Source organism: Fusarium subglutinans (genome assembly GCF_013396075.1).
Source record: "Fusarium subglutinans strain NRRL 66333 chromosome Unknown NRRL66333_c0000108, whole genome shotgun sequence".
NCBI classification, from domain to species: Eukaryota; Fungi; Ascomycota; class Sordariomycetes; order Hypocreales; family Nectriaceae; genus Fusarium; species Fusarium subglutinans.
The window spans coordinates 16,766-41,092 of record NW_023502171.1 but is presented as its reverse complement, the minus strand read 5'-3'; the positions used below and the strand labels follow the sequence as shown (position 1 = coordinate 41,092).

The 24,327-nt window shown below is 51.3% G+C and overlaps 7 protein-coding genes across 7 annotated transcripts; 3 read left to right on the top strand and 4 right to left on the bottom strand.

Moving 5' to 3' along the window:
- Window positions 1-12: 12 nt before the first annotated feature.
- Window positions 13-1,506, top strand: FSUBG_8096 (homoserine o-acetyltransferase; the record flags this gene model as incomplete). The annotated part of the gene is made up of 1 exon (XM_036686469.1): window positions 13-1,506. The coding sequence occupies one exon, from the start codon at window positions 13-15 to the stop codon at window positions 1,504-1,506; it is 1,494 nt and encodes a 497-aa protein (XP_036536365.1).
- Window positions 1,507-1,925: 419 nt separating this feature from the next.
- FSUBG_8095 (uncharacterized protein) lies at window positions 1,926-4,565 on the bottom strand (the record flags this gene model as incomplete). The annotated part of the gene is made up of 2 exons (XM_036686468.1): window positions 1,926-4,461; window positions 4,516-4,565. The coding sequence occupies 2 exons, from the start codon at window positions 4,563-4,565 to the stop codon at window positions 1,926-1,928; spliced, it is 2,586 nt and encodes an 861-aa protein (XP_036536364.1).
- A 1,780-nt stretch (window positions 4,566-6,345) lies between these two features.
- On the bottom strand, window positions 6,346-7,128 carry FSUBG_8094 (pre-mRNA-splicing factor ISY1; the record flags this gene model as incomplete). Its single annotated transcript, XM_036686467.1, has 2 exons — window positions 6,346-7,074; window positions 7,126-7,128. The coding sequence occupies 2 exons, from the start codon at window positions 7,126-7,128 to the stop codon at window positions 6,346-6,348; spliced, it is 732 nt and encodes a 243-aa protein (XP_036536363.1).
- Window positions 7,129-8,762: 1,634 nt separating this feature from the next.
- Window positions 8,763-10,288, bottom strand: FSUBG_8093 (oligosaccharyl transferase complex subunit OST4; the record flags this gene model as incomplete). The annotated part of the gene is made up of 4 exons (XM_036686466.1): window positions 8,763-9,188; window positions 9,238-9,935; window positions 9,985-10,095; window positions 10,147-10,288. 4 exons carry the CDS (start codon window positions 10,286-10,288, stop codon window positions 8,763-8,765), a joined length of 1,377 nt encoding a protein of 458 aa, XP_036536362.1.
- Window positions 10,289-10,669: 381 nt separating this feature from the next.
- FSUBG_8092 (NADH dehydrogenase) lies at window positions 10,670-10,950 on the top strand (the record flags this gene model as incomplete). The annotated part of the gene is made up of 2 exons (XM_036686465.1): window positions 10,670-10,856; window positions 10,907-10,950. 2 exons carry the CDS (start codon window positions 10,670-10,672, stop codon window positions 10,948-10,950), a joined length of 231 nt encoding a protein of 76 aa, XP_036536361.1.
- A 386-nt stretch (window positions 10,951-11,336) lies between these two features.
- On the bottom strand, window positions 11,337-19,356 carry FSUBG_8091 (Beige like 1; the record flags this gene model as incomplete). Its single annotated transcript, XM_036686464.1, has 5 exons — window positions 11,337-11,369; window positions 11,415-12,310; window positions 12,362-16,277; window positions 16,323-16,720; window positions 16,770-19,356. The coding sequence occupies 5 exons, from the start codon at window positions 19,354-19,356 to the stop codon at window positions 11,337-11,339; spliced, it is 7,830 nt and encodes a 2,609-aa protein (XP_036536360.1).
- A 3,085-nt stretch (window positions 19,357-22,441) lies between these two features.
- On the top strand, window positions 22,442-24,088 carry FSUBG_8090 (subtilisin-like serine protease; the record flags this gene model as incomplete). The annotated part of the gene is made up of 2 exons (XM_036686463.1): window positions 22,442-22,807; window positions 22,859-24,088. The coding sequence occupies 2 exons, from the start codon at window positions 22,442-22,444 to the stop codon at window positions 24,086-24,088; spliced, it is 1,596 nt and encodes a 531-aa protein (XP_036536359.1).
- Between the last annotated feature and the right edge of the window lie 239 nt (window positions 24,089-24,327).

The window sequence follows — 24,327 nt, the reverse complement described above, 5'->3', positions numbered from 1 at the left end:
TCACATCCCACCATGAGGTCCTCAAGATCTCTCGTACGCTCAACGCGCCAACTCCAAACATCCCTCAGACTTGTCCGCCCAACATGTCTCGCCCCGAGGGTCCGAGATCTTCACTCCGCTGCGCCCCGGAAGTCGGGCGTCGCATCTAACCCAGCAATGTCCTTCCCCTGCCTCGACGCCCTAGAATCCCGTTCTGCCCGCTTGACCGACGACGATACCGAGCCCTCGTACACTTCAGGTGCTACGCAGAATTACCTCTGCAAAGAACCCTTCATGCTAGACTGGGGCGGCGTGCTTCCCGAGTTCAACATTGCGTACGAGACGTGGGGTGAGCTCAACGCCGATAAATCGAATGCTATTCTTTTACACACTGGCCTATCCGCTTCGTCGCATGCGCACTCTACAGAGGCGAATACAAAGCCTGGCTGGTGGGAGAAGTTCATTGGACCAGGAGGACCGCTTGATACGAATAAATACCACGTTATCTGTACGAATGTCATCGGCGGCTGCAATGGTTCTACGGGACCGAGTAGTGTCGACCCAGGCAATGGCGAGCGCTATGCAACGCATTTCCCCATCTTGACGATGGACGATATGGTCCGCGCCCAATTCCGTCTTCTCGACCATCTCGGCATCGATAAGCTCTACGCCTCCGTTGGTTCATCAATGGGCGGAATGCAATCTCTCGCCGCAGGCGTTCTCTTCCCCTCGCGCGTAGGCCGCATCGTCTCTATCAGCGGCTGCGCACGCTCTCACCCGTACAGTATCGCCATGCGCCATACGCAGCGCCAAGTCCTCATGATGGATCCAAACTGGAATCGCGGGTTCTACTATGGAAAGGTTCCTCCTCATGCGGGTATGAAGCTTGCACGGGAGATTGCGACGGTTACGTATCGTTCTGGACCGGAGTGGGAGCAGCGCTTTGGTCGTCGTCGGGCAGACTCGAGTAAACCGCCTGCGCTATGTCCTGATTTCCTCATTGAGACATATCTTGACCATGCGGGTGAGAAGTGGTGCTTGAACTATGACCCCAACAGCCTTTTGTATGTCAGCAAGGCTATGGATCTTTTCGATCTGGGTATCGAGCATCAGCGCGCAACTCGTGCTCGTCGTCAAGAACGTGAGAAAAACCTCGCTTCAGGAGAAGCTTCGCCCCTTTCCGCCGACGCATGCAGTCTTACTCTGCCCAACAAACCTTATGAGGAACAACCTGGATCTCACCCGGATCCCTCGGATGCGACTGTTGTGCCAGGCTCAAGACCCCCAGAGGATCTGATTCACGGCCTCGCACCACTACGGGATACCCCCACGCTGGTTATGGGTGTTGCAAGTGACATCCTCTTCCCAGCATGGCAACAGCGCGAGGTAGCTGAAGCAGTCCGTCTAGCTGGAAACAGAAACGTGACGCACGTTGAGTTGAGTGAGGAGATGAGCATGTTTGGCCATGACACATTCCTCCTGGATCTCAAGTACATCGGCAACAACCTGCGCATGTTCCTCGGCTAGCATATGTATTCTATAGCAATGTGAAATCGGCGCCAGTCATGGGTTTACAATGTATAATGCAATGCAATCACGTTTGGAGCACTTGAGGTAGTCATGTAAGATCCAGGCTCAAGGCACTGGATGTTGTATTCCTTAGACATTATCCACTAATCATGTCCCGATGATAATGATGATGACTATATACAAAGAAAAGAAGGGAAAGTAAAAAAGAGCGCAGCTAGGGACGGGGGTATGTGATAGATCTATAAGCGAAAGACGCCATATCCAAAAAAGAAGATGTGATAGAAGAAAATAGGGGAATAAGCGATAGCTAAACAAGAAAAGAAAAAGTCATGAGGGTCTTTTGCCTCTTTTGAAATCCAACTCGCTGAGATATAAAAAGCTGAGATATAAAGACGATTCGCTCTGATATAATCCATTTAGATAAAGCCGGGGTTGAACGCATCTACCACTGGATTAGGAGTTCTGACCCTCGTGGGCTCTGCTCCTGCGGCCAGCGATGGAGGAACAGTGATTGGAGAAGGACGAGGAGGCGCTCTCTTTGCCTCGACGCGAGTCCTGCTGCGGTCTCTGTCCCTCGGGGGCACAAAGTCTGCCATCACAGGTGAGATGAGCGGGCGAGCTGGATTCTGCTCATGCCGCTCGTAGTTCCCATTAGACACCATGTCAAAAGTCCGCGCGAGGTCTTCACTCGAGCTAGAGATTGACTTTTGTAGTGATGGGAAGGATGGAGAGGGTAGACTTGGCGGTGTGTCTGAGATGGGTGAGGAAGCGTATTGTGCAAGACGTGGGCTTAAAGAGTCGTCGGTGGCTTGCGTGGGAGATCGAGCGAATTGTGTGCGGAAAGGAGAGAGAGCAGCTGGGATAGCGGACTTGTGCGCTTCGGCGCGGTCAAAGTCGTTCCAGTTTGGTGTACCGGGTTGGTTCAAAACCTCATCCAGTTGTGAGTCGGCCACGGGTGACTCTGTGCTTCTGGGCGGAGGATACATAGGAGGTTGGCGGCGCTGTTTTCTTGGCTCCAGGCCAAAGGGCCTTTCGGGACTTTGCATCCCGGGAGGTTGAGGCCTGCGACCTCGAGGAAGACCCTTTTGAACAGGGAATTCACCTTCCATGGGGCTTTGTTGGGAGAAAGGGCTGGCTGTTCGTGGTGGCTCGGGAAGACGCTCAGCACGAACAAAACCGCTCTCATCAAAGCCCGGACCGACAGCACTTCGAGGACCGGGTCCAACCATGGGAATGGTAGCAGAGCGATCGACGAGAGGAGCTGGAACGCGGAGGGGTCGGCCAAGGCGTGGTTCCGAGTCAGTTCGGGCACGGAGGCCACGAGGCGGTGGTTCGAGAGGTCGGTTCATGTAACCTGGGCTCGCACTCGCTGCTGTATCGGGAGTGTTACTCCTACTTCTGCTACCAGGGTTCAAGCGAGGTGGTGGTACAGGCGGGAGAGGAGCGGTAGGTGACCGGTACGGCGAAGGGAGTGGTTTCGTTGGTGGAGAAGAGTCCGGAGGTTGATAGGCCTTGTACTGCTTTGTCGGATACTGGGGAGATGGCTGGAGGGTTTGGATGAGTGGTCGGGGAGGAGATCGAGGGAAATGAGGTTCTACGACTGGCGGAGACGGCGATCGACCCGGGAAGTTGGAGAGAATCGGGGATGGTCCTGGAGAGTTCTGCTGCGGAGGTTGAGAAAGAGGCGAAGGTTGAGGAGAGCGCGAGGGTGAGACAGGCCTGATCGCCTGAAGAGGTTCCGAGAGCTGGCCGGGCTGGAGAATCTTGGGAGGCTGTTGAGTCGGCTTTGCCTGTTGGGAAGGCTGAGGTGTCTGTATACGTGGCGTCTCCTCTGCTGCCGCGGATGCCAATGACGATACCAACGACAGAGGGGACATGGCATCACTCGCCGTTCGAGCTCGTGTCAATGCCGTATCAATCATGCTCAGACTTGGACTCGACTGCATGGTTCTCAAAGGGCTAGCAGTTCTCGTTGTTCCCAACACCCTGGGCTTCACGTTGGTGTCCGTAGGGCTCACTCCACCCTCCGTCGAAGTATCCAAGCTCCTACCACTAATACTGCCCTTCCTAACTGTCTCACCAAAGTCGAATCCCGCAAAATTCCCAGCAAGCCCCTCAACCATGGGCTTGTGGTTCTCTCGCGTCTCCATGTCCATGGTAAAGCTCTGCCGTCTAGGCGTATGAAAGGTAAAAGTGTCGCGCTTGGCTGTCACATTGCGAATAACGGGAGGCTGCGGCTCCCAGACATCGTCGCTTCTAGCAACTGATACAGCTGGACTTGGGAGAGACATTGGACCTGCAGTGCTGGGGTTCCGAAGGCTAGGCGCAGTGGGCACGTTCTGACGGCTGCTCGAAGGGCGCGGGTCCGGCGAGAAGGATCGCTCAGCGTTGACGATCGAGGGTGGAGGAGATGGATATCCATTGTTAGCCGTGGGAATAGGGCTTTTGTTTCTGATTTCCTTAATCTCGTTTCCGAGATTGAATTCGAAGGGTTCCGCATGACCCCTCGGTTCATCCTGGGGCGTCGGCGGTATACTGCTGACAGAATCTTTACCGAAGTGAATGTTGAAGGGATTCTCAGGCTCCTTCGTCGAGATGGCCGTCCCAGGACGTGTAGGTGAGCCAGGTCTTGCGGCCGGCGCAACGAGACTCGTGGAACTACCATTGCCGAAGCGTGTGTTGAGCATTACGTCTGACGAGTGAAACCGCGGATTTCCCATTCCTGGTGCGCGCGGTGCTCCAAGATCAACCATGGAGGAGGCACCTCCTGCGCCGTTCATATAAGGGGCTTTCCATTGCGTTGGTGGGTCAAGATGAGAGCTGGAAGTACCAGGGCGAGCGAGATTTGGACGGGAGAAGTTACTCTGTCGGCGGAGGTCTTTGGGGGTTGACGAGACAGGTTCTTCATTGCGGTGTAAATGTTGTATTTGCTTCGAAGCTAGCTTCTTGTCCCTAATAATTGTCGGTCAAGCTGTAAATGGTAGAGTCTAGATAAAGGAGGCTTACTGTGACTTTTTCCTATCGCCTCCAAGCTTGAGGCCAAAGAACGAAACCATCTCGAAGAGAGAAGAAGAAGAGGAGAGATAGAAAAAAGGGACCTGAGGAATTATATCATGAGCATGTGACGGTAAGGACTGAATTGGAACGTAAGTAGTTAGGAACGACGATGATGTAAAGACAGAGACAGAGTCAGGGTCAGAGACAGAGACATTGGCCTGGTCTGTCTCTTCTGTGCATATTTCTAGAAGACGAGACCGTTGCCGAGAAGAACGGGAAGAAGAAGCCTGGGCTGCAGCACTTACCGTAAAGTACCTAAAGGGTCCCCACAGCCCAAAACCTAGGGGGGTAAAGTGCTAAAAGAGCCCAGGCCAGGGGACCAGAGTGGATTAATTTAACAAGACAGCCACTAGCTGAAGGAACATCCAATTTTAGACACCTCAAGGAGCAAATTGTATAGAACAAGAGAGAAAAGGAAAAAAGAATAATAAGCATCTGTTTGAAGAGAATTCTGCTGTTAATCAATTCTCTGCAAGGAATTGAATTGAACCTTAATAGGGGCCCAGCGTTACTCTTTTCATCATAGAGTGGATGCAGAGGATTTAGACGGGTACCTTGGGGTGCTAGTCAGGGCGCTGCAGGTACATAAGGTACATACAAGCTCAGGGGCTCGACGTTTTTTTCTTTCTCTTTTGTCTCTGGCGCCGTTCAGCCGCGGGGTCGCCTTTTCGAATTGTGAATGGACGAGAAAAGGGGAGAACCAAGAATAGAAAAGGAAACTAGTGATCTACTTTAGAGAATGCGTTTGATCATCAAAGATTGTACTACACAGAGAATTGATCTTCTTTTTTGGATCGTCGGTGTTGCACGAGAGGCACAAGCGAGGCTGACATGATTGTAAGTAAAAAGTGAGATATAGAGGTACATGAAGATTCCCGAGACAAGAGGGGAGCTCGGGAGACGGTTTGACAAGGCGAGGAGAGACAAGACAAGACAAGACAAGACTGTCGATCACTTTGGTACGAAATGAAACAGCGTCACATACCCACGCCTTATCATGCAATGCGAATTCTATGGATCAATTTTATAGATTTCGCTTCACTGAATAATTCAGGTACACTCGAAATGCCAATTTTCTAATCAGATAACCAAACCACTGCCGTCCTCCATCTTCATCTACGTATGTCCCTCTAACCCCTGGACGAAAAGGATCTAAAGGCGTCATCTGCACACTCACCTGCGTGGCGCTTCACCGTCAGCTTCAGGACCTTCAGGGGTCTCTGCTTCACAAACAGGGGTGACAAGGGGTGGTCACCAATGAAGATCGTCACTCTTTACAAAATCCTTTTCTTTCTCTTCCAAATGGCAAATGTGAATATCTCGCTTGACATTGTGGATAACATATTATTAGAGTTCATTGGCGTATGAAACGAAACAGGTAATGTTGACGGGTTTAAAACACCCTTGACGGTTCATGCATTCTGTAGCTGTAAGGTAACTCGAGCTGTTTTTGTTTGGTGGATTGTATAATTCGTCCGTGTTATACCCGGAATTTGTGATATCCGGGTGGCAGCTATAGCTGACAGCTCGGTATAACCGCTTATCCACAGCTTCGGGGCATAGCTTCAGTTGCGGGTTGGTGATGTCGCTTAGGAAGGGTGAGAATGCAAGATTGAGAAGATATTCTTTTTTTGACAAGTATCATGATAAACCCATACGCCTGTAAATAAGTGACCGTCCTGAACGCCGTGAATGTGAACCGTCACCTAGCCTCAACTGATCCAACAACCAACAATACACTAAACTTCCCGTCCCCTCCGATGATACACGGAGAACACATCACAACTGCTCCAAAAGCCTCCTTCTCCTCCGATCGATCAACTCCTCCTGCACCTCCTCTAACGTCGGCAAGTCCCACGTAATCCCATCACCACTATCCCCCGGCAGCGGCTCCCACCCCTCCGGCACATCCTTACTCCCCGTCTTGAGCAGATGCTCAACCGCCTGCCTCTCCTTCTCCGCCTCATACGCCAGCATCTCCTCGTCCTCCTCATCAGGCGCATACCCATAGTACGCCGCGTCAACATTCCTCCTCATATCATGCCTCTCCTCGAGCGGCTTCTCATCGCCCTGGTTCTTCGCTGCTTCAAACAACTCCTTCACACCAGGGAGTTCTCTCGCTCTGCCGAAATATTTATAGCCCTTCCCGCTACCGGGTATTTCGCGTCCTTGCTCATCGTAGATCTTGCCCCCGCCGCGCATGTAGTTCGGTCCGCCAAGATTGCGTATCTGAATCTCCCACATGTGCTTCTCGCGCATGAGCTTGTTGATTTCGTCGTTGAGATCGCGGATCTGGTAGTCGCTGAGGATAGGATCCTGGATCCGTGACATCTTGCGCGAGATTTCCTTGAGCACTTGACCGCGCCATTTTTCACAGGCGGGTATCGCTGAGACTTCGGTGATGAGCTTGGGGCGACGTGTGCGGCCGGCGTCGATGATGCCTAGGTCTGCTGCTTGGGCTTCGCGGAAGCGAAACAGCATAGACTGAGCTTTTTCCGAGTTACGAGCCTGGAATCGTTAGCTGATGCTACTAGCAGCAAAAGCGAGGCAGGGACTTACCATTTTGACGGATGCGCGGCGTCAAAGGGATTGAGGTGAGGGTAGCAGCGTAATTGTAGAAGCTGAGTTGGCGATCACGACCCAGCAACGGCGGAAGTTTTCGCAGCCACACCAGCCTTGCTCAAAGTCTCCACTTGTGCCACAGCGCCACAGGTTGAGCTTGTGCACGTCCCCACAGCCTTGCCATTCTTCAACGCGAAGCGCAGCGCGACTTGAACCTCAGCAACGATTTTGGATATCTTGACAGCTGCTGACAGCTGGCGACGGCCGTCAACACCACATCTAACGCTCAATTTCAGCGTAAACCCTCGCGCAGCGAATGCGCAATCACTCCTCACTCTCAACGGCTATAAATAGAGGGCTTCTCTCCCAGTTCTCGCAGCCTTTTCTTCTCTTCATCAGCCTTTCGCATTCTCGACTTGCGATTTGGCTTGAACTTTGCTATACACTTGTTGCTTTCAGCACTTACTGCTTGACTCGACAGCTTCTTTCTTGATTTCCACATTGTGACCTTTCTTTTGTCTTGTTCTTTTCCTATTCCTTTTTCGCACTTCACTTCCTCGACCTTGCCCAACCCTCAACACCATGCCTTCACCTCACCTCTCTCCTCCCCAACCCCGAACTCGCCCTCACCCTCGCCCTCACCCTCGCCCTCGCCCGCCTCCCCCAGTCAAGTGACTCGGTATGTATGTACTAACTTGCATTTCCGCTTTTGCTTTCCCGCCCTTGTTTTCGCGCTTTTTTGGGTGGTCATTTGACCACGGGGGTTTGGGTCTGCTTTTTATTTCCTTTGTCTTTGCTTTTCGTCTTGTTTTCTGGTCCCGGGACATTTGGCCTTGGAGGGGGTCTTTTTGGTTTTTTTGGTTGTTTTTCTTGCGGGCGTTGGCGTTGGAGTTCGGTGTTTTTGCATTTCTTCTTGTCCTGTACTTGGCTTCTGGGGGCTCGTCTGCGGTGATGACAACTGTTCTACACATCCCCCCCCAAGTGGCGATTCACTTCACTTGCTCGGTATGCCCTTCGGGGAAACTGACTTATGTTGCGAACGTGTGCCTCACTCGAGAACAGAAATCTGAGCAGACCTTGAAGTTATTTCCTTTGTCTTTCATCATGTCTTCTTCGCAAGTGCCTAGAGTAGCCGCAATGACGATAATCCCTTTTGCGTGAAGCTGTTCTCTTCCTTTGCGAACCCTCTCCTGGAGGTGTTTGCTGGGACTACAGAGACACTCGTGATTCGCATGATATAGTTTTCAATCGGAGCAGGCTTGGCCTTAGTGAGGAGCCGTATGGGACGGAGGGAATGCTTTGAGATACGAATTTGCTGCCCGGTGATGATCAATCGACCAAAAAGCCAAATTTGCAGGCAACAGCGGCGGGCATCATCTAGGATGTTTGCAGGGCATTTACTTGTCCACTGCCGCGAGTTGTCAGTGAGAACCCAAGAGAGCTAATCTGAGGGAGCCATCACATCTTCGTATCTCGAGCCACATACATTAGGTAGTCTTAAACACTTCAATAGCTGTAGGAAAACAAATGCGCATTCTATATTTCACTTTTGGTCCCACTCTACAATACAACAGATCCACGAACTCTTAATCGTGACGTTGCAGCAAAAAAATACTCGTACATTGTTCCATCCTCTATTGTGTCTTCTTGGCGCCAGCGGCTGGCTTGACAGGCTGGCTGTACATCCACACGATGCAGAATGAGAGGAATCCAACAATAGTAGCTGAGATGCCAGTCAGGCCGGGCCAAGCACCGTTGATCACGTAACTTCGGGGGTACTCGTCGTGAGCCATGTGTCGAACGCTGACAGTTCGCTTCTCCTCAAGGTTTGTCAGGAAGGGTCGCTTGTAGTTGACCATGAAGTTGAAGATGCCGTGCTGGTCGGGAAGAACAAAGTCGGTGCCGTAGACGGTCTCATCCTCACCGACATGAACGGGCTTCAGGGAGATGCGGTGGAAAGGGGACAGCATGGAGAACTCGAGCTGAAGGTGGTCGCCCTCAGGGAGGTGGAAAGGTTGCCAATCGTTCCAGGCGTACTCGGAGACGGAGATGCTGTAGGTCTGTGAATTGTTAGCGAGGTCAATCATGTCAGGAGATGTCTCTACATACAACATCGTTCTTGATGCGGTACAGCTCAGGGTTGGTCTCATTGTCACCCTTGAGGTGGTGCTCAATCTTGTTCACTCGCAAGACACCAAGCTCCTGGAAAGTCCAGCCAGCCAAGTTGGTGATGAACTCCTTGTTAGCAGGGAAGATAGCCTTTCCACCCTGTCGAGTAACCTTGGTGTCAAAAGCCTTATCCTGCAGCATCTCAGCAGCACCAACAACAGTGACACGCGCGGAGTTGCGAGCCTGGAAGACAGAAACAAGGGCAAGTTGCTTTCCAGCAGCGAACAACTCATCGGGCTCGACTGTATCACCCTGCTCCTTGGGGTTGTAGCTATAAGCGGTAGGGGGCGCTCGAAGAACGGGTGTAAGAAGAGGTCCTGAACCAAGAGTGTGGCCAATGGCATGGGGAACAGAGATGAATGCGCCGGGAATCTCGAAGTAATCCTTCAGGCCGGGACGAACGTTGCGAGGAGCGTCGAGGACGAGGGTGTCGTGTGTCTCGGCGGCGGAAACGGCATCGTAGGTGAAGTGGTCGACGACCTTGCCGTTGCGCTCAGCGGGAATGGTAACGTCGAGTTGGTCGAGGACGGAGACGAGAGTAACGGGGACCTTGTGGGTAGCGGACATTGTCAGGAGGATGTTTCCCCCGGCGTTGATGAAGTCGACGATGGCATTGGGGGTCAGATTGGGTCCCAGACCTGCGCCAGTCAGTAAAGCTGTATTCTCAAGGAACAAGACATGACGAACCCTTGATCTTGGTGGGGAGGAAGACAAGATGATCATAAGTCCTCTCACCATACTTGAACAATGTCAAATCATTGCTCTTTGGTGTCTCATACGTGATATCATAACCCCGTTCTATCAATTGTAAGCTTCAACATCTCCCCAATACTCTGCAAAGGCTCATACCAGACAGGTCGCGGAAAAACGTAGTATACGCCTCCTTGTCCTTGGGCGTATCGAGAATAACCAGTAATCGATTACCAGCTGTGCTCACGGCCGAAACCAGCGCCGCGAAGAGAAAGACCACGAGGCTCAAGAGTGACCGCATTGTGTGGTTCTGAGTTGGGGGGGGTTATAGTGTTTGGTGCAAGTTTGGACAGCTTGCGTGTAGAAGCTCTCAGTGGAACCTACGGAGCGTGGTAGCTTGCGTTGGCGTCTTAGGGATACGTAGCCTTCAGTGGGGGAACGGGATGTGAAACTGCGGATGCGCTAGTCCTTTTATGGTACCTAGCGACTCTAGAGCTCTGTAATGGAAGTGAGGAAATAATCCGATGCCCGCGGCTTGGTTTTTCCGAGGATACGATTGGACCGTTGCTCGAGACCATCATCACCACCGAGATTGAAACGACAAACACCACCTCGTCAATTGAGTATGGCCTCGCTCCCAATACGCTATTGTTAGTTGCTATGCTAATTGATATAGGCCATCATGTCTGCCGCTCCTCTCTTCTGGCAAACTCCCCTCAAGTACTGCCGCTGGGCAGCCCGCGAGCGTCCCGCCCTCTTCTGGTCCGTCATCATCGGCGCAGCAGGCCCCGTCGCCATGCCAATTGTTCCTCCGATCCGACACTACTTTGGCGATATCGATGCTCCTCCCGTTCCCGTCACCTATCCCAGTGCGTTCCCCCTCGATATCAATCCCGCAATGCGAGACTAACATGCACAGTCCCCTCTGGTCCCAGGAAACAACTCACCGGGTACGACGACTAAACATCTCGAATTGAAAAGACGAAGGAAATCATCACGGCTCGGAATGGGCATATCTTTGTACAACCTACGGCGTTTCCCGATGCGAGAGGGAGAAGGGATATCATAGAGGAAGAAAGGGACGAGAAGACCCAGCAACAATTGACGCTTCAATTCGATTTTTCTACAATCAATCCATCCACCGGCTGTCTACGTTTCGATACCTATATATGTGTGTGTGAGGATGTGCGCGAGTCGTTGATTTTCTAAACATGCGTATAAACAACAAGCAGGAAACGCCGCAGTGATGTGCAAGGAGCCAAGAAACAGAATATCCTCCTTCTCTTTAATCATACGAGGCTATGTCGGTGGTCATATCGAACTGATGTCCGATTCGGTAGGGAAAGACTCTATCTCTCCCTGCTTAGTAGATTCCATTCGTACTAGAACTGTTAGTTTGAGGATTGTTGAGAGGAGGAGACACTTACAACTCGGCCGTCATCATCTCCTGTGTAGACGCACGTTGGCATTGGACTTATGCACGTTATGCCTGCCTCTGTGTTGGCGCCCTTGTCGTTCTTATAGTCGACATGGTCAAGCTTTCTGAGGAGCTCAAGCGTCCACCGACTGCCCACGATGCTGCGGCGCCAGACGTTGACTCTGCCGCGCTTGTGGCCCGTGAAGATCAAGTAATTGTCAAGCCACTCATTTCCTGCGCCTTCGTAAAAGGCACATGAGTGGATGTAATCGTCTTGTTCAAAACAGACGTTCTGTTCAAGGAGGAGTGTGCCGTTGAGCGTGTACAGTATCACATTGGGCCCAGAGCAAAGAAGAATCTCGCCCGAAATGTCGTTGATACGTGCACATTCAACAGGTCGCACCAACGGCAGCTTTCGAATGAACGACAGTCTGTTCAGATCCCACAAGAATGCTTGTCCATCTGCAGAAACAGTCAAAAGCGTGCTGAACGCTTTGCTGACTGCAATCGTCGTGACAGGCGACTTGTGTCCAAAAAGACTAGACCTCGGCAGTAACTCAACCGGCTTCCCGGGCAGAGTCTGTAGTGCATAAACCGAAACAACACAATCCTCTCCAGCAGTGATCAAGGTTTTGGAGTCGGCAAAACAAGCACAAGAGATCTGGCCGATGTGAAGGTTCTCAAAGAGTCCAGCGGGCTTTGTTGAGTTAGCGACGTGGCCAGATCGAGGAACAAGGTTCTGCATTACCTTTCGGTTGTCGGTGAAGAAGAAGCGAATGCTGTTGTCTGCGTATCCCCATTCGAGGAATTTGTCGTATGGTGGGAAGTTGAGGCGGAATGGAGAAGCACACAGTAAGCGGTCAAGTTTGGAGGCATGAATGAGTGAGGCTACACGTTCGTGGCTTTCTATTCAGTCGGTCAGTGATGTCTGAGGTTCGAAGTAAACGGAGTTCTTACCAAGGAGTGGATGTGGTAGACAGCCCAACGAAAACACACTGCTGTCTAATCGTCTAACTGGACTCTTGACGTGTTCTCGAGCAGGATGCGACTTCATAAACACTTGGTGAGGGGTCTGTCCAAAGTTATGAATCACGCCTGCCAGAATAGCTCTCTCCTTTGCATCCGTGATGCTGTCCAGATCTGTTGCACCACGGTATGAAAGATGATGGAACACATTGAGGTTTTCCACCGCTGCTTCACCTCGTTGCTTATAACCAAACACCAGGTCAATCCATTGGTGTAGGTTCTCGCTCACATACGGACTTTCGAGCGCTTCCCTGTGCTTGGCGATGAAGATCCTCGGGTCACCCTTAGCCCATGGCGGAAGCTCAACATGGTCGACCTTAACGCCGTTGCTCTCACGATTGCCAAAGTTGTAGCCGTTCACGTTGGTCAAAAATTCGGGAAGACAGTAGAACTCGGGGATGAGTTCTCTCACATCAGCCTTGTTCTTGCAAGAGGCTGATTTCCAGGCTTCTGGGATCGACTGGAACAGACGGTCGGCGTGATCGAAGCTTCCACCTTGCAGCAGGATGTATGATTGAACAAACGGCGGTAGACGGATTAGGTATGATGAGACAATCATGGCGGAAGAGTAGTGAGTACCATAGTGGAACGGAATTTCTCCAATTTCTGCCAATGCATTGTAGCTCTCGACAAAGCCTCCCACTCTGTTCGGCGTTTGGGCGCCCATCGGCTTTGACAGATCGCGGAAGGTGTTGGGATCGTCAAGGTCCAAGTCTTCGCTTGTATAGTCTGCCAGAACCCACGGGAAGACCGGGTACTGAGTCAGATCATTGAATGTCCTTCCAGCCATGGTGTTGACCATCATAAGATAGTGGAAGTTGGAGATCTCGCCCTTCTGCCATTTCTTAAGGAGAGGATTCCATGGCGATGAGTTGAAGAATGTGCCGAACTTGGACCCAAATCCTTGAGGCGACTCGTCAAAAACTTTGAGAGACTCCAGGCGCCAAGCATCTTCGGGGTTCGGAAGCGTGTTTGCGCCGCTTGTGTGAGGTGCCTTGTTGAGCATTTTCACGAACAGGTTATCTCGCACCACAGGGTTGATCGTGGTCAAGAGATAGCTTCGACCGTCAGTGAAGAACACCTCAATCGCAACGTCTCGAAACAGGAATCGACGCTTCGAAATACTGATGACATCTTGCCATCGCCAATGCCTCGATTCTTGCTCCTTATTGTTCTGTCGCTTCTCCGAAGTCTTGGCGTCCGTGACGATCTGAGAGAAAGGATCGCGCTCTTCGGGAGGAGCCTGCCAGACATTGACGATGTCGCCATTGGCACACTGGAACACGTTGTCCATTATGTAGAGGGCATCCTTGCCTATTATGAGGATTCCCTCGCATGCTTCCAGTCCAATGATACGTGAGATGTTGTATGCAGACTGAACCTGATCTCCTCGCTCCAATCGTCGCATCACTTTGCGGTTCTTGTCTTCAAACCCTTCGTCTCCTTCGTTGGGATCATTGGGGTCGTCCACAAGCTCAAAGTCATCCTCGGGCGCAACACCAGAGCTGGCTTGCTCTGCTGGCTCGGTGGATTCTGGCTCCTCTGTAAATTGAGGCTGTTCGGCATTGCCATCCAAAGCCGATGCAGCCCTTGGCCTCGTTGGCGTCACAGCAGAAGCCTGGATCGAAGGAGCTGGACTGGCCGACGTATTTATCCGGAGAGTCTGTAGCACCTCGCTCGCTTTCCTCTTCGGCTGATACTCATCCTTACTGACCGTAAAGTCTGGAAGAACCCTGAGCCTCATTCGATTTCGTCCTTCGGTGCGATCAAGCTTCCACTTCGGTGTAGCTGCCTCACTGAACACCGCACCAGGCCTCATAAGATCCCGCTCCATCTTGGTGTAAGCCGCGCTCAGGAATACTAGGTCATCTTGTTGGTCCTGCATGAGTCGCTGATACTTGAAGTACTCAGAGTTGTAGATGCTCTTCATCCAAGCGCTATTACCAATATCGTGACTGATGAGGATCTTCTCTGTGCTGATGCTCTCCGCGTGCAATAGTCTGAGTTTATCTTTGCGCTTGGTGAGACGTACTTTGGCCGTCTCCGAAGTTCGCACGTTTTCTGAACTGACGAAATCTTCCCAAGTCTTAGACATGCCGCCAAAGAAGAGTACGTCCAGTGATGGACGGTGCTTATCAACCCAGTCAACGAATGATTCATCATCCACGCCTGTCAACTTCTGAAAGTCCTTCGTAAGCTGCTTCTGGTCTGGCGACATGCAAGAGCGGATCAGCGTAGCTGATTCCTCTGGTTTCTGCACCAAGATAATGCGTAAGAAGTTAGCTGCCGCAATACGAAGGGGCATCTTGTCGCCAATGAGTTTCGTGTAGAGCTGGTACCAGAAGAGTTTAAGGAACTCGTCCTCGCTGGTAAAACAACCGAGAATTGACATTTGCCAGTATACCATCTTGTCCATAAACTGCTTGGCCTCCACCAAAGTGGTTTCTTGGTTGTCAAGATCCGATAGTCTCAAAAGAATGATCCTGAGTAAACAGCTTCGGATTGTGGCGACAGCCTGGCTGCAAAGTCGGACACTCTTGAGGTTCGAGATGTCTGGACGCTGCAGAAATTCGAGAAGCATGCCAACAAAGTCAATCATAGCTTCTGCACCATTCATGAACCATCCCTCGAAGATGGCCTCTGACATATGTGTACAGAATCGAGAAAGGTTCGTCAGGACACGAGGCTCGCAGATCGCTTTCTGATTGAGCTGAACATTATTCGTCAATTGGGCAATCACATGTTTCAATATGTAAGACTCAAAGTACGCCTGGTGTTCACGGAACCCAGGAGGGACTTTAGTAAACAGGCCGAACCCTGGGAAATCTTTCCGTGCTAGAAGCTGGTCCATAAAGACATTCACCACCAGCTCTAAGAGTCCATCCAAGATATCGCTGCTAGGCTTCTTGCTCGGTACTGATCTCAATGAAGGCAACGCTGGGTTCAGTCGAGCTGGACTGGGTCCAACTGGTGATTTTTGTTGGGTGAGCAGGATAAACGACGAGGCTCTTCGCAGTGGCGTGCCCTTCGGTGGTGTTGACTGAGGCGACGGCACTGGATCCACGCTTGTCGTTCGTACAATAGGCGTGGCATTTGAAGCACTACCACTAATCGGACGAATGATAACATCAGTCCCCTCAAACGTCAGCGCCGTATCGCCAGAGTTCAACTCGGTTTCGGGCGTCACCGCATCGGCGCTAACGATGACTGGGTAGAGTGCTGATAGCAACAGTCTCACCCACTCCGAGTTCAAAGCAAAGTCCCTGAACTCGGTGGAACGTGCATGGAGATCTGAAAGGAAGCGAATGACTGTATGTAGGACACTAGCATAGCTTGCAACTCGTTCACTGTCTCGCGAGAAGTTGGAGCGTGTCTCAAGGGCAGTGGCCAAGTTCATGGAGCTTGCTCGTGGGCGTAGTTCAGTAGACGATGCGTGCTTCTTAAGCGCGAAAGATGGGTCAATATGAGTTGCCGGCGAATCTGGATCATCCTGATGTCTCATCACATCTTTCAGACCATGCTGCAGCATTGCAGTGATGACAGACAGAGAGTCGGAGTATACGACCTTTCGCTTTCCAAACGTCTCCAGCAAGCTGAAGAAGTCAAAGTTTCTGTCAAAATTTATCTCGGCCACGTCGTAGCCAAACAAGATGCTGAAGCAAATAGGCCATAGAGTCGGCATGTCCCAGAATCGCTTCAATCTGTTTGACATGATGATGAAGCCTCCCGACTTTCCGGCAAATTTCATGGTATAGTTGGAGCCATGCGTAACGAGGAGACGCGCCAGGATCTTGCAACCGTGGACAACGACTTCCGGATCGTCTTCGGCCAACAAGTAAAGAAGCCACTACAGATATTAGCGAAGAAACACACCAGGTATACTCGCTCTCACTTTATTTGTCACAGTTCGGGCAAACTTCTTGATGTGAGTGGTGTTGCCCTTCTCGCACAATATGCGCGAATACATGCTGAGAACCTTGACACCAAGCTGCTTCTTGGTCAAGAACTTCAAACCAGAGGCAATCGCAGCTGCGGTGGGATCAGTCGGTGTACCTCGCCGTCGTGGAGCTGGAGTGCTTGATCTGGATATGGCCGAAAGAGGTCGTGGAGTTCGTGGTAAAGATGAAGGCTGTGAGTGGAAAGCGTATGTGATGAAAAGCGACAGCGATCGCATGACCTCTTGGCTAAAATTGGACGCAACAAGGACTTCGAAGGCTCCCATGAAGTGAGATATCGTGTCTTCTGACACAACTTCTCCTTTCATGGCATCGAGCAGCCTCTTGACAATTCCTGGGAGCGATTAGCGCGATTTGCAAAGTGTAGGCATGGCGTAACACACTCATCCTTATCAGCCTTCGGCTATTAAATTCATGATACTTGCTCTTAACTGCGAATGTCACGAACTGCTTATAGTAAAGCTCTTGGATTCGAGGCGCCGACTTTCTCCACATGTCCAGGTCAATGAGCAAGATGCGATAAGCAAGTGGGTTGATGATGAAGGACTCCATGGGCTCTGTATGGTTGTATCCAACGAAGCCAAGGATGAGACTCAGTAGTTGAAATGCCAGTCGATCACGGTCCTCGTTAGAAACCTGGAGTCGGGTGACGGTTGAGTCGCCGCTGCTGCGGTCATAGCCCAGCTTGACACGGAGAAGCATCGCCAAAATGCCGTATCCGTTATCCTTCTCAATTGCCTCACTGTTCCTCCAGCTTTGTCGAATGCAGTAAAACAACATTTCTGCCGATCTCACTGTCTCTTCTATTGACGTTGCTCGCTCAAACAACTTCAGAGCCAGTGGAGTGAAGCCAGCAAGCCGCCATAGGTTCTCGTCCAAGTACGATGGCACAGCGACGATAGGATTGCCTCGGAATTGGAGAAGACCTTGAACTCTGAACAAGGAGTCTGGAAGACTTGGCACCGCACAGTTGATGGCTAGAGGAGCACCTTCTTGGTTTGATGCTCGGAAAAGATTGCGAGCGCAGTTTCGTGGAAGTGACCTCAATAGTCCTGTGTCATAAAATTGCACATTTTCTGGGAACGTGGCTGAAGGAAGAATGCTGAGGAGGATCTTGGATTCTGGTAACAGTGAACCTGCTTTCTCACGGACAGCCCTTATAATGTCCGAAGTTTCACCCTTCCCAGGATGTGCGATCTCGTTTCTGAGTCCCAAGGTGGCCGATGCCTCATAGGTCTGAAAGCCTCCTAAGCTATCCTGGAAGTTGCCTTGGTATCGCGGCCCAAGGCCATAGTGGACTGCCAAAAAGTCATCACTCAAGGCGTCCTCGAACAAGTGCGCCGAGGCAAGTGACCAGCGCGAGAACACAAGCCCAGGGCCTATTTGGTTCGAAAGGTCTTTCGGCGTGCCAATAAACGCCTGCACTGGATTCGTCTTGTTCTGGTTCGAGTTGAATGAGGCAAAGCTGTCGTTGGCACCAGTTGACAGAGGTGGAAGATGGGGATAGTTGCAGCGAATTTGTTCTGAGAATTCACCGTTCACATAGAGTGACGCCTTGCTAGTAACTAATGCCTTTGGTCGGCGATGCACAATAGCAATGTGGTACCATTTCTTCTCCTTGAATGAAACAGATTTGAACCTGACACTAGGTTTGTTCGAGGTAACAGATGTTTGAAGGATAAAGTTGTGAGTATCCCTCTCAAGATACATCAGCAAAAAACATGCTTGTGTGGAATCAAAGACACCAAATATTGTTGTGTGCGCAGTAGGATCGAAGCTGTCTACTCGAATCCACGCTGTAAATGTGTAACCTGCACTAGACTGAGGTGGGAACGATCGACCAAGACTCGACAACTCAAGGGACGAATGGCCGTGCAACGAGAGATCGAATTGGAAGAATGGGGGGCCCGAATGTTTCGATGTCATCTGTAAGCAGAACTCAGACGCTTCAGACCCAGGCCTCGATAGGAGGAATTGTGTATCGGCAGGTTCATTCACACCCAAAAACATGAGCATTCTGCAAATTCCTAAAACCTTCTCTCGCTCAGGTGGACTAAGTGCTGAATCGGCATTGAAGGCGACCCGTAGGAACTGTGATAAGGCACCCGTCGAATGGACGGCAGCCCGATTATATATAGAAACCGCAATAATATTGTGAAGTGTCTCCAAGACGAGCAGTGAGGCGGGGTTTGCGAGGCCATCTTTCATTCGGGGAATGGCCATCCAGAAGCTGACGACTGCTCTGAGAATTTCAGGATGCCGTATTATGGTCTTGGCATTGACAACCTCCTTCGCACCAGGTGTAATATTCTCGGCAGACTTGGCCAGCACAAGATCCCATTGTTCTTCAGCGCTATCATCCTCTTCTTCTTTTGGGGAATTTTCATCGTCGGGTCGTAGTGATTTCGCGATTGATTGACACAGAAGATCGAGTGCTTCGTCGTCGAGGGAAAAGGCGAGCAGTTTACCAAATACATGGCAACTTATCCAGGCATCAGGCTCGGCCCCGCCGAGTCCTATGCTTGCGATAACTTGTTCTAAAGCCTCCCAACCGCCTCCCTCGACTCGATATCGAAAAAACCGTCGGTTCCCTGAGTGTCCGCGCAGCGCCCCCGAGAGAAGATTGAGACAGTCTCCTAGTAGCTTAAACAAAGCAAGCATGTCCGCATCACTTCGCTTATCGGGGTCGTAATAGCCTGAAAAGGCTCGCAGCAGATTAAGGATGGTTTGGAAGCCGTCGGCATGTCGAAAGTCATCTTGAAGGACGGGCGAGTGCGTCGCAGAAATATGCTGTATAATATGTCGGAGTTTCCGTAACAATGGCGGTATTTGAGGGTATCCGTCTTGCCTGTGTAGAGTCGTATCGAGGTTCAGAGCTTCGAGCAAGCCCTTTATTATCTCGAAGGACTTGCTGTTCGGAGGGTTCGAGGCCGAGGTGGACGACCGGTATCTTCTTGGTATTGAGGCCATTGTGTGGATTGTTTAATCACAGGTTCATTCCAGAAGCAACCTTTCCCCCAGAGCCCTTCAAGGGTCCAGGCCGTTATCAGTCGTCGTAGGCATCGAAGAGTAAGATTTAGAACTTGTTGGAGCTACGGCGCGGGGCGCATGAAGCTCTCTGGCAGGGGAGGGACAGCGCACACAATACGACCACGGGGCTCGGCGATTTGTGAGGAAGATCGACGGGAGGTATCGGGGCTCGAACTCGTCAAACGGACTCTGAAGCTGAAAATTAGCGAAGGTGTCTTGAAACAAACGGTCACGACTGGAGCCTGAACTACCTGTGCTCAATACTGTAACTCGGGGTCAGCCTTGGAGGTGTGTGTGGCTTGGCTGTGGCGAAGGCGGCCCCTCTGTTGTAGTTGTTGTTAGTGACCACAGTGCCCAAGGAGGGGCCCTCCGATTTTGGCCTAGTGGATCTTTGACACCCTCACTCCAACTGCCACTACTTTTGGGGGGATCGTCTGAGCTGACGAAGCTCGAGTCACGGTTTTTGGAGTGACATGAACGCGTGCACCTGATGGAAACCTCCATCCCTGCATATGGAGGAGGGTTTCGATGGGAGGTTTTGGGAGAAGATCAACTACAGCGCTTTACTCATCGCGATTTATGGACTCATAATGGTCTTGATATTCGAGACATTGTCTTGTTTGAAACGCCATGTCTCGGTGACGTCGATATTTGGTTCAGGGTAGCTTGCACGAATATGTAGCATGTCATGCAGATACCATGAAGTTGTGTAACCACTGGTCCTGTCCTTTTTGATCCAGTAAAATTGAGAGACGGAACTGTATATACTTATAGCTTTCGTGTACTCCGTAAATTATAGCCTTTTCACTTTGATGATCGGTCTTGCATCAAACATGTTACCAGAAGAATGCTTGTCAAATGGAACATGTTCCGAAATCGAGACTACGATGGACGTAGTCAACACCAGGGAGGTTAGGGTAAGAGGTCGTAACCATAAATTCTTAATGAAGATGTTCACAGTGAATTAATGTCACTTTTTGAGATAGGCTGGGCAACATGCTTCGAATGCGACATTGGCCTCAAATCAGGGTCTTGCTGCTCAGCTCCAGGGTGCATGCATCTATAAGCAAGGCGTGCTATACCTTGGAGCCGTGGGCACTTAAAACACCGACTTGAAATACATACAAGGTATCTGACTTTCGTGTTGCTTTCGCCTAAGCGTTAACTTAATTCACTGAGACTTATACTGTTATTTACAATTTTAGCTAAATCTCATCATGAATAGATCAAGAGCTTGGTCGATCATGGGATAATTGAAACCATAGATGTTCCGAGATCCGTTAGTCCTTATCTCAAACAGGCAGGAACCAGCTTATCTACTGGATAACAGTTGATAAACAGACAATTTGTTGAGCAGCTCGGTCGTCCGACGCCTAGAATGAGCTACAAGTGCTGCTTAATGGCGTTATCTGAGCCGGAGAGATAACAAATCGCTGCCGAACTTGAGAGTGGAGAGCTCTCCGAGAGCTATGTACCAGATGCAGACGCGCTACGCATGCGTATGTACCTCACCCGAGCTTGGACCTCAAGGTGCCTGGCGTGCATTGACAGAGAGCAAAGCACCGGCCAATGTTAAGCCCGGATGTTCTGGGTGCCTGGTGAGATGATCAATGAATACCATGAAATAGCTTATCAATTTCGCATAGTGAATCATGACGTCGGCTCTGCCGTGTTGACTTTCCAAGGAATCGAATCTCCCCAAGACAAAAGGTCACTTTCAACCCTGGGAACGGACTGGGATGGTGAGGCGCTGCTGGCGTTGGCTTGGAGCGAACAGCGCTTGAGAGTCGAATTGAGACATGGGCATGCTACACTCAGACACTGGGCACGTGCCAGGGACGTCGTCTGACTCGATGGATCAGGCGGATTAGGTCAGTGGGGGCCAATCGGAGCCAAGGCGCTCCCCGCATTCTACGTTTTAGCACTGGGTAGAGAGACGCATGTTTTTGGCTGCAAACACCGCAAACTGGAAGGTACCTGACTTGTTGAAGCTCACCCTGTCTGGGTGGATCTTGGTTTTGGCGCGAGCAGGATACTTTGATCTGCCTGAGGAGGCACAGTGTGAAGAAGCTTGCGTATCCATGATGAACTGTATCTGTTTATGGCTGAGTAACTGTAATGGATCATCAGCCTTGAGGAGCGAATACTCCGTTGAGATGAGGATACGCCGGGAATATGATGGAAGGGTCACATTATTACTTATGAAGTTTGCTCAAGAGTTTGAATCGCCAACGAATAAACTTGCATGAGAAGTAAATCTTGCTCTCAACTTTCAGTACAGTGAAGTCGTGTTCGCTCCCGCTACCGAGAGCCTATCCATGAACCATGACTCGAAACGAGGCGGACAAACACGACCGGGTTGTCAACCTTCGTCAACATGAGGCAATCACTCGCCATCAGTTGACTCTCAAACGATCAGAAGCGGTGAATAGGTACTCGCATAATTACTGTATCTCCTTGACACTCAGTAAAAACACCCATAACAGGGTCCTCATCTTCATCATGACCATTCCTCGGGTCAAGACGGCTGAATTGTAGCCCGCCTCGGCCTTCTGGACTCAGTGCATGGCCAAACTCTCACACTGTCCGTCATGAGAGCTAAGAGGTACCTGGCTCAAACAGGTGCCGTTATCGCATTGCCTCGGTGACGGCCATTGGTCCTCTAGCACATGCGCTAAACCATATTCGGTCCTCAGCCACTGTGTTATCGCCGTCCTAGAGATGGATGCGTCACACCCTCCTGCCGGGTCCCCCAGGCCCGCTGAGGCAACACTGGAGCTGTCGCACGCTGCTCGTGCTTTGCTTATCTACCCCAGGTGCTGCCGCCATCGCTTCTTCTTCCTTTCATCATCTCATCCATATCCATCATCTCTCTCCCCATCCTTTGAAGTATCGATCTCGTCTGATTCCATCTATTCAGACGGTCGAGGACATCAATTTGTCCATTTGTTTTCTGTCTTTGAGTCGCAGGTAGACCAAACACAAGCTTCGTTGCTTCAGCTTCGTCATTGCGCCTTTCGTCACCATGAAGTCCGCTCTTACTCTCTCTATGGCGGCTGTCGCCAGCGCTGCCTCCTTCAGCGTCGGCACCGTCCACGACAGGGCCGCTCCCATCCTCAGCTCCATCGATGCCGAGACCATCCCAGACTCGTACATCATCAAGTTCAAGGACCATGTTGATCATGCCGCTGCCAGCGACCATCACATGTGGGTTCAGGACACACACAAGCAGGGCGAGACTGAGCGCCTCGAGCTGCGAAAGCGCTCCATCCCTTTCACAGACAAGACCTTCTCTGGCTTGAAGCACACCTTTGACATCGGTGGTGCCTTCAAGGGCTATGCCGGCCACTTTGACGAGTCCATGATCGAGAAGGTCCGAAACCACCCTGACGTAAGTACCACCGATTATGCCTCATGATCATCAGCAGCTAACAATAACCAGGTCGAGTTCATTGAGCGAGACACTCTTGTCCACACCATGGTCCCTGTTTCCCAGAACATGGTCACTGAGGACAAGTGCGACGGCGAGACCGAGCGACAGGCTCCTTGGGGTCTTGCCCGTATCTCCCACCGCAACACCCTCAACCTCGGTACCTTCAACAAGTACCTCTACTCCAGCGATGGTGGTGAGGGTGTCGATGCCTACATTGTTGACACTGGTACCAACGTTGAGCACGTCGACTTCGAGGGCCGTGCCCACTGGGGTGCCACCATTCCCTCTGGCGATGCCGATGAGGACGGCAACGGTCACGGTACTCACTGCTCCGGCACTGTCGCCGGTAAGAAGTACGGTGTTGCCAAGAAGGCCAACGTCTATGCCGTCAAGGTCCTCCGATCTAACGGCTCCGGATCCATGTCCGACGTTGTCAAGGGTGTCGAGTTCGCTGCCACCAGCCATCTCGAGCAGAAGAAGAAGGCCAAGGACGGCAAGCGCAAGGGCTTCAAGGGCTCCGTCGCCAACATGTCTCTTGGTGGTGGTAAGACCCAGGCTCTTGATGCTGCCGTCAACGCCGCTGTCCGCACTGGTGTTCACTTTGCTGTCGCCGCTGGCAACGACAACGCTGACGCCTGCAACTACTCTCCCGCTGCCGCCTCTGAGCCCGTCACTGTCGGTGCCTCGGCTCTTGATGACAGCCGTGCCTACTTCTCCAACTACGGAAAGTGCACTGACATCTTCGCCCCTGGTTTGAACATTATGTCCACTTGGATCGGCAACAAGTACGCCGTCAACACCATCTCTGGTACCTCCATGGCCTCTCCCCACATTGCTGGTCTCCTCGCCTACTACCTCTCTCTTCAGCCCGCTGAGGACTCTGAGTACGCCCTTGCTTCCATCACCCCCAAGAAGCTCAAGGAGAACCTTATCTCCGTCGCCACTGAGGATGCTCTCTCCGACATTCCCTCCGACACCCCCAACCTGCTCGCCTGGAACGGTGGTGGCTGCAGCGACTACAAGAAGATTGTCGAGGCTGGTAGCTACAAGGTCAAGGCTGCTCCCTCTTCTCGCGTCGAGGAGATTAAGCACGCTGTCGAGCAGGAGGTCAACCTCGTCTCTGGCAAGCTGACCACCGGTGCCAAGGATCTTGGCTCCAAGGCCGAGAAGTTCTCCAAGAAGATCCACGAGCTCGTCGATGAGGAGCTTGAGGAGTTCCTCAAGGAGCTCAACCTGTAAGATCTATAATCTTATCACTGGGTGCATTGGGTACACATTATGTTGGGATTACGGATTGTTACGGGTCTTTTTGGTTTGGGTTACATGACATTGATAGGGGCGCTTGCTCTTCTTGATGACCAGTTGTCATCACATTGTGCGCTTGAATGCATGGGTTAGTCCATGGGGCAGGCTAGATTTAGGCTTGCTTATTACAATACATTTCCTTATTACAAGATCAATCTTATCCATCGTGATGT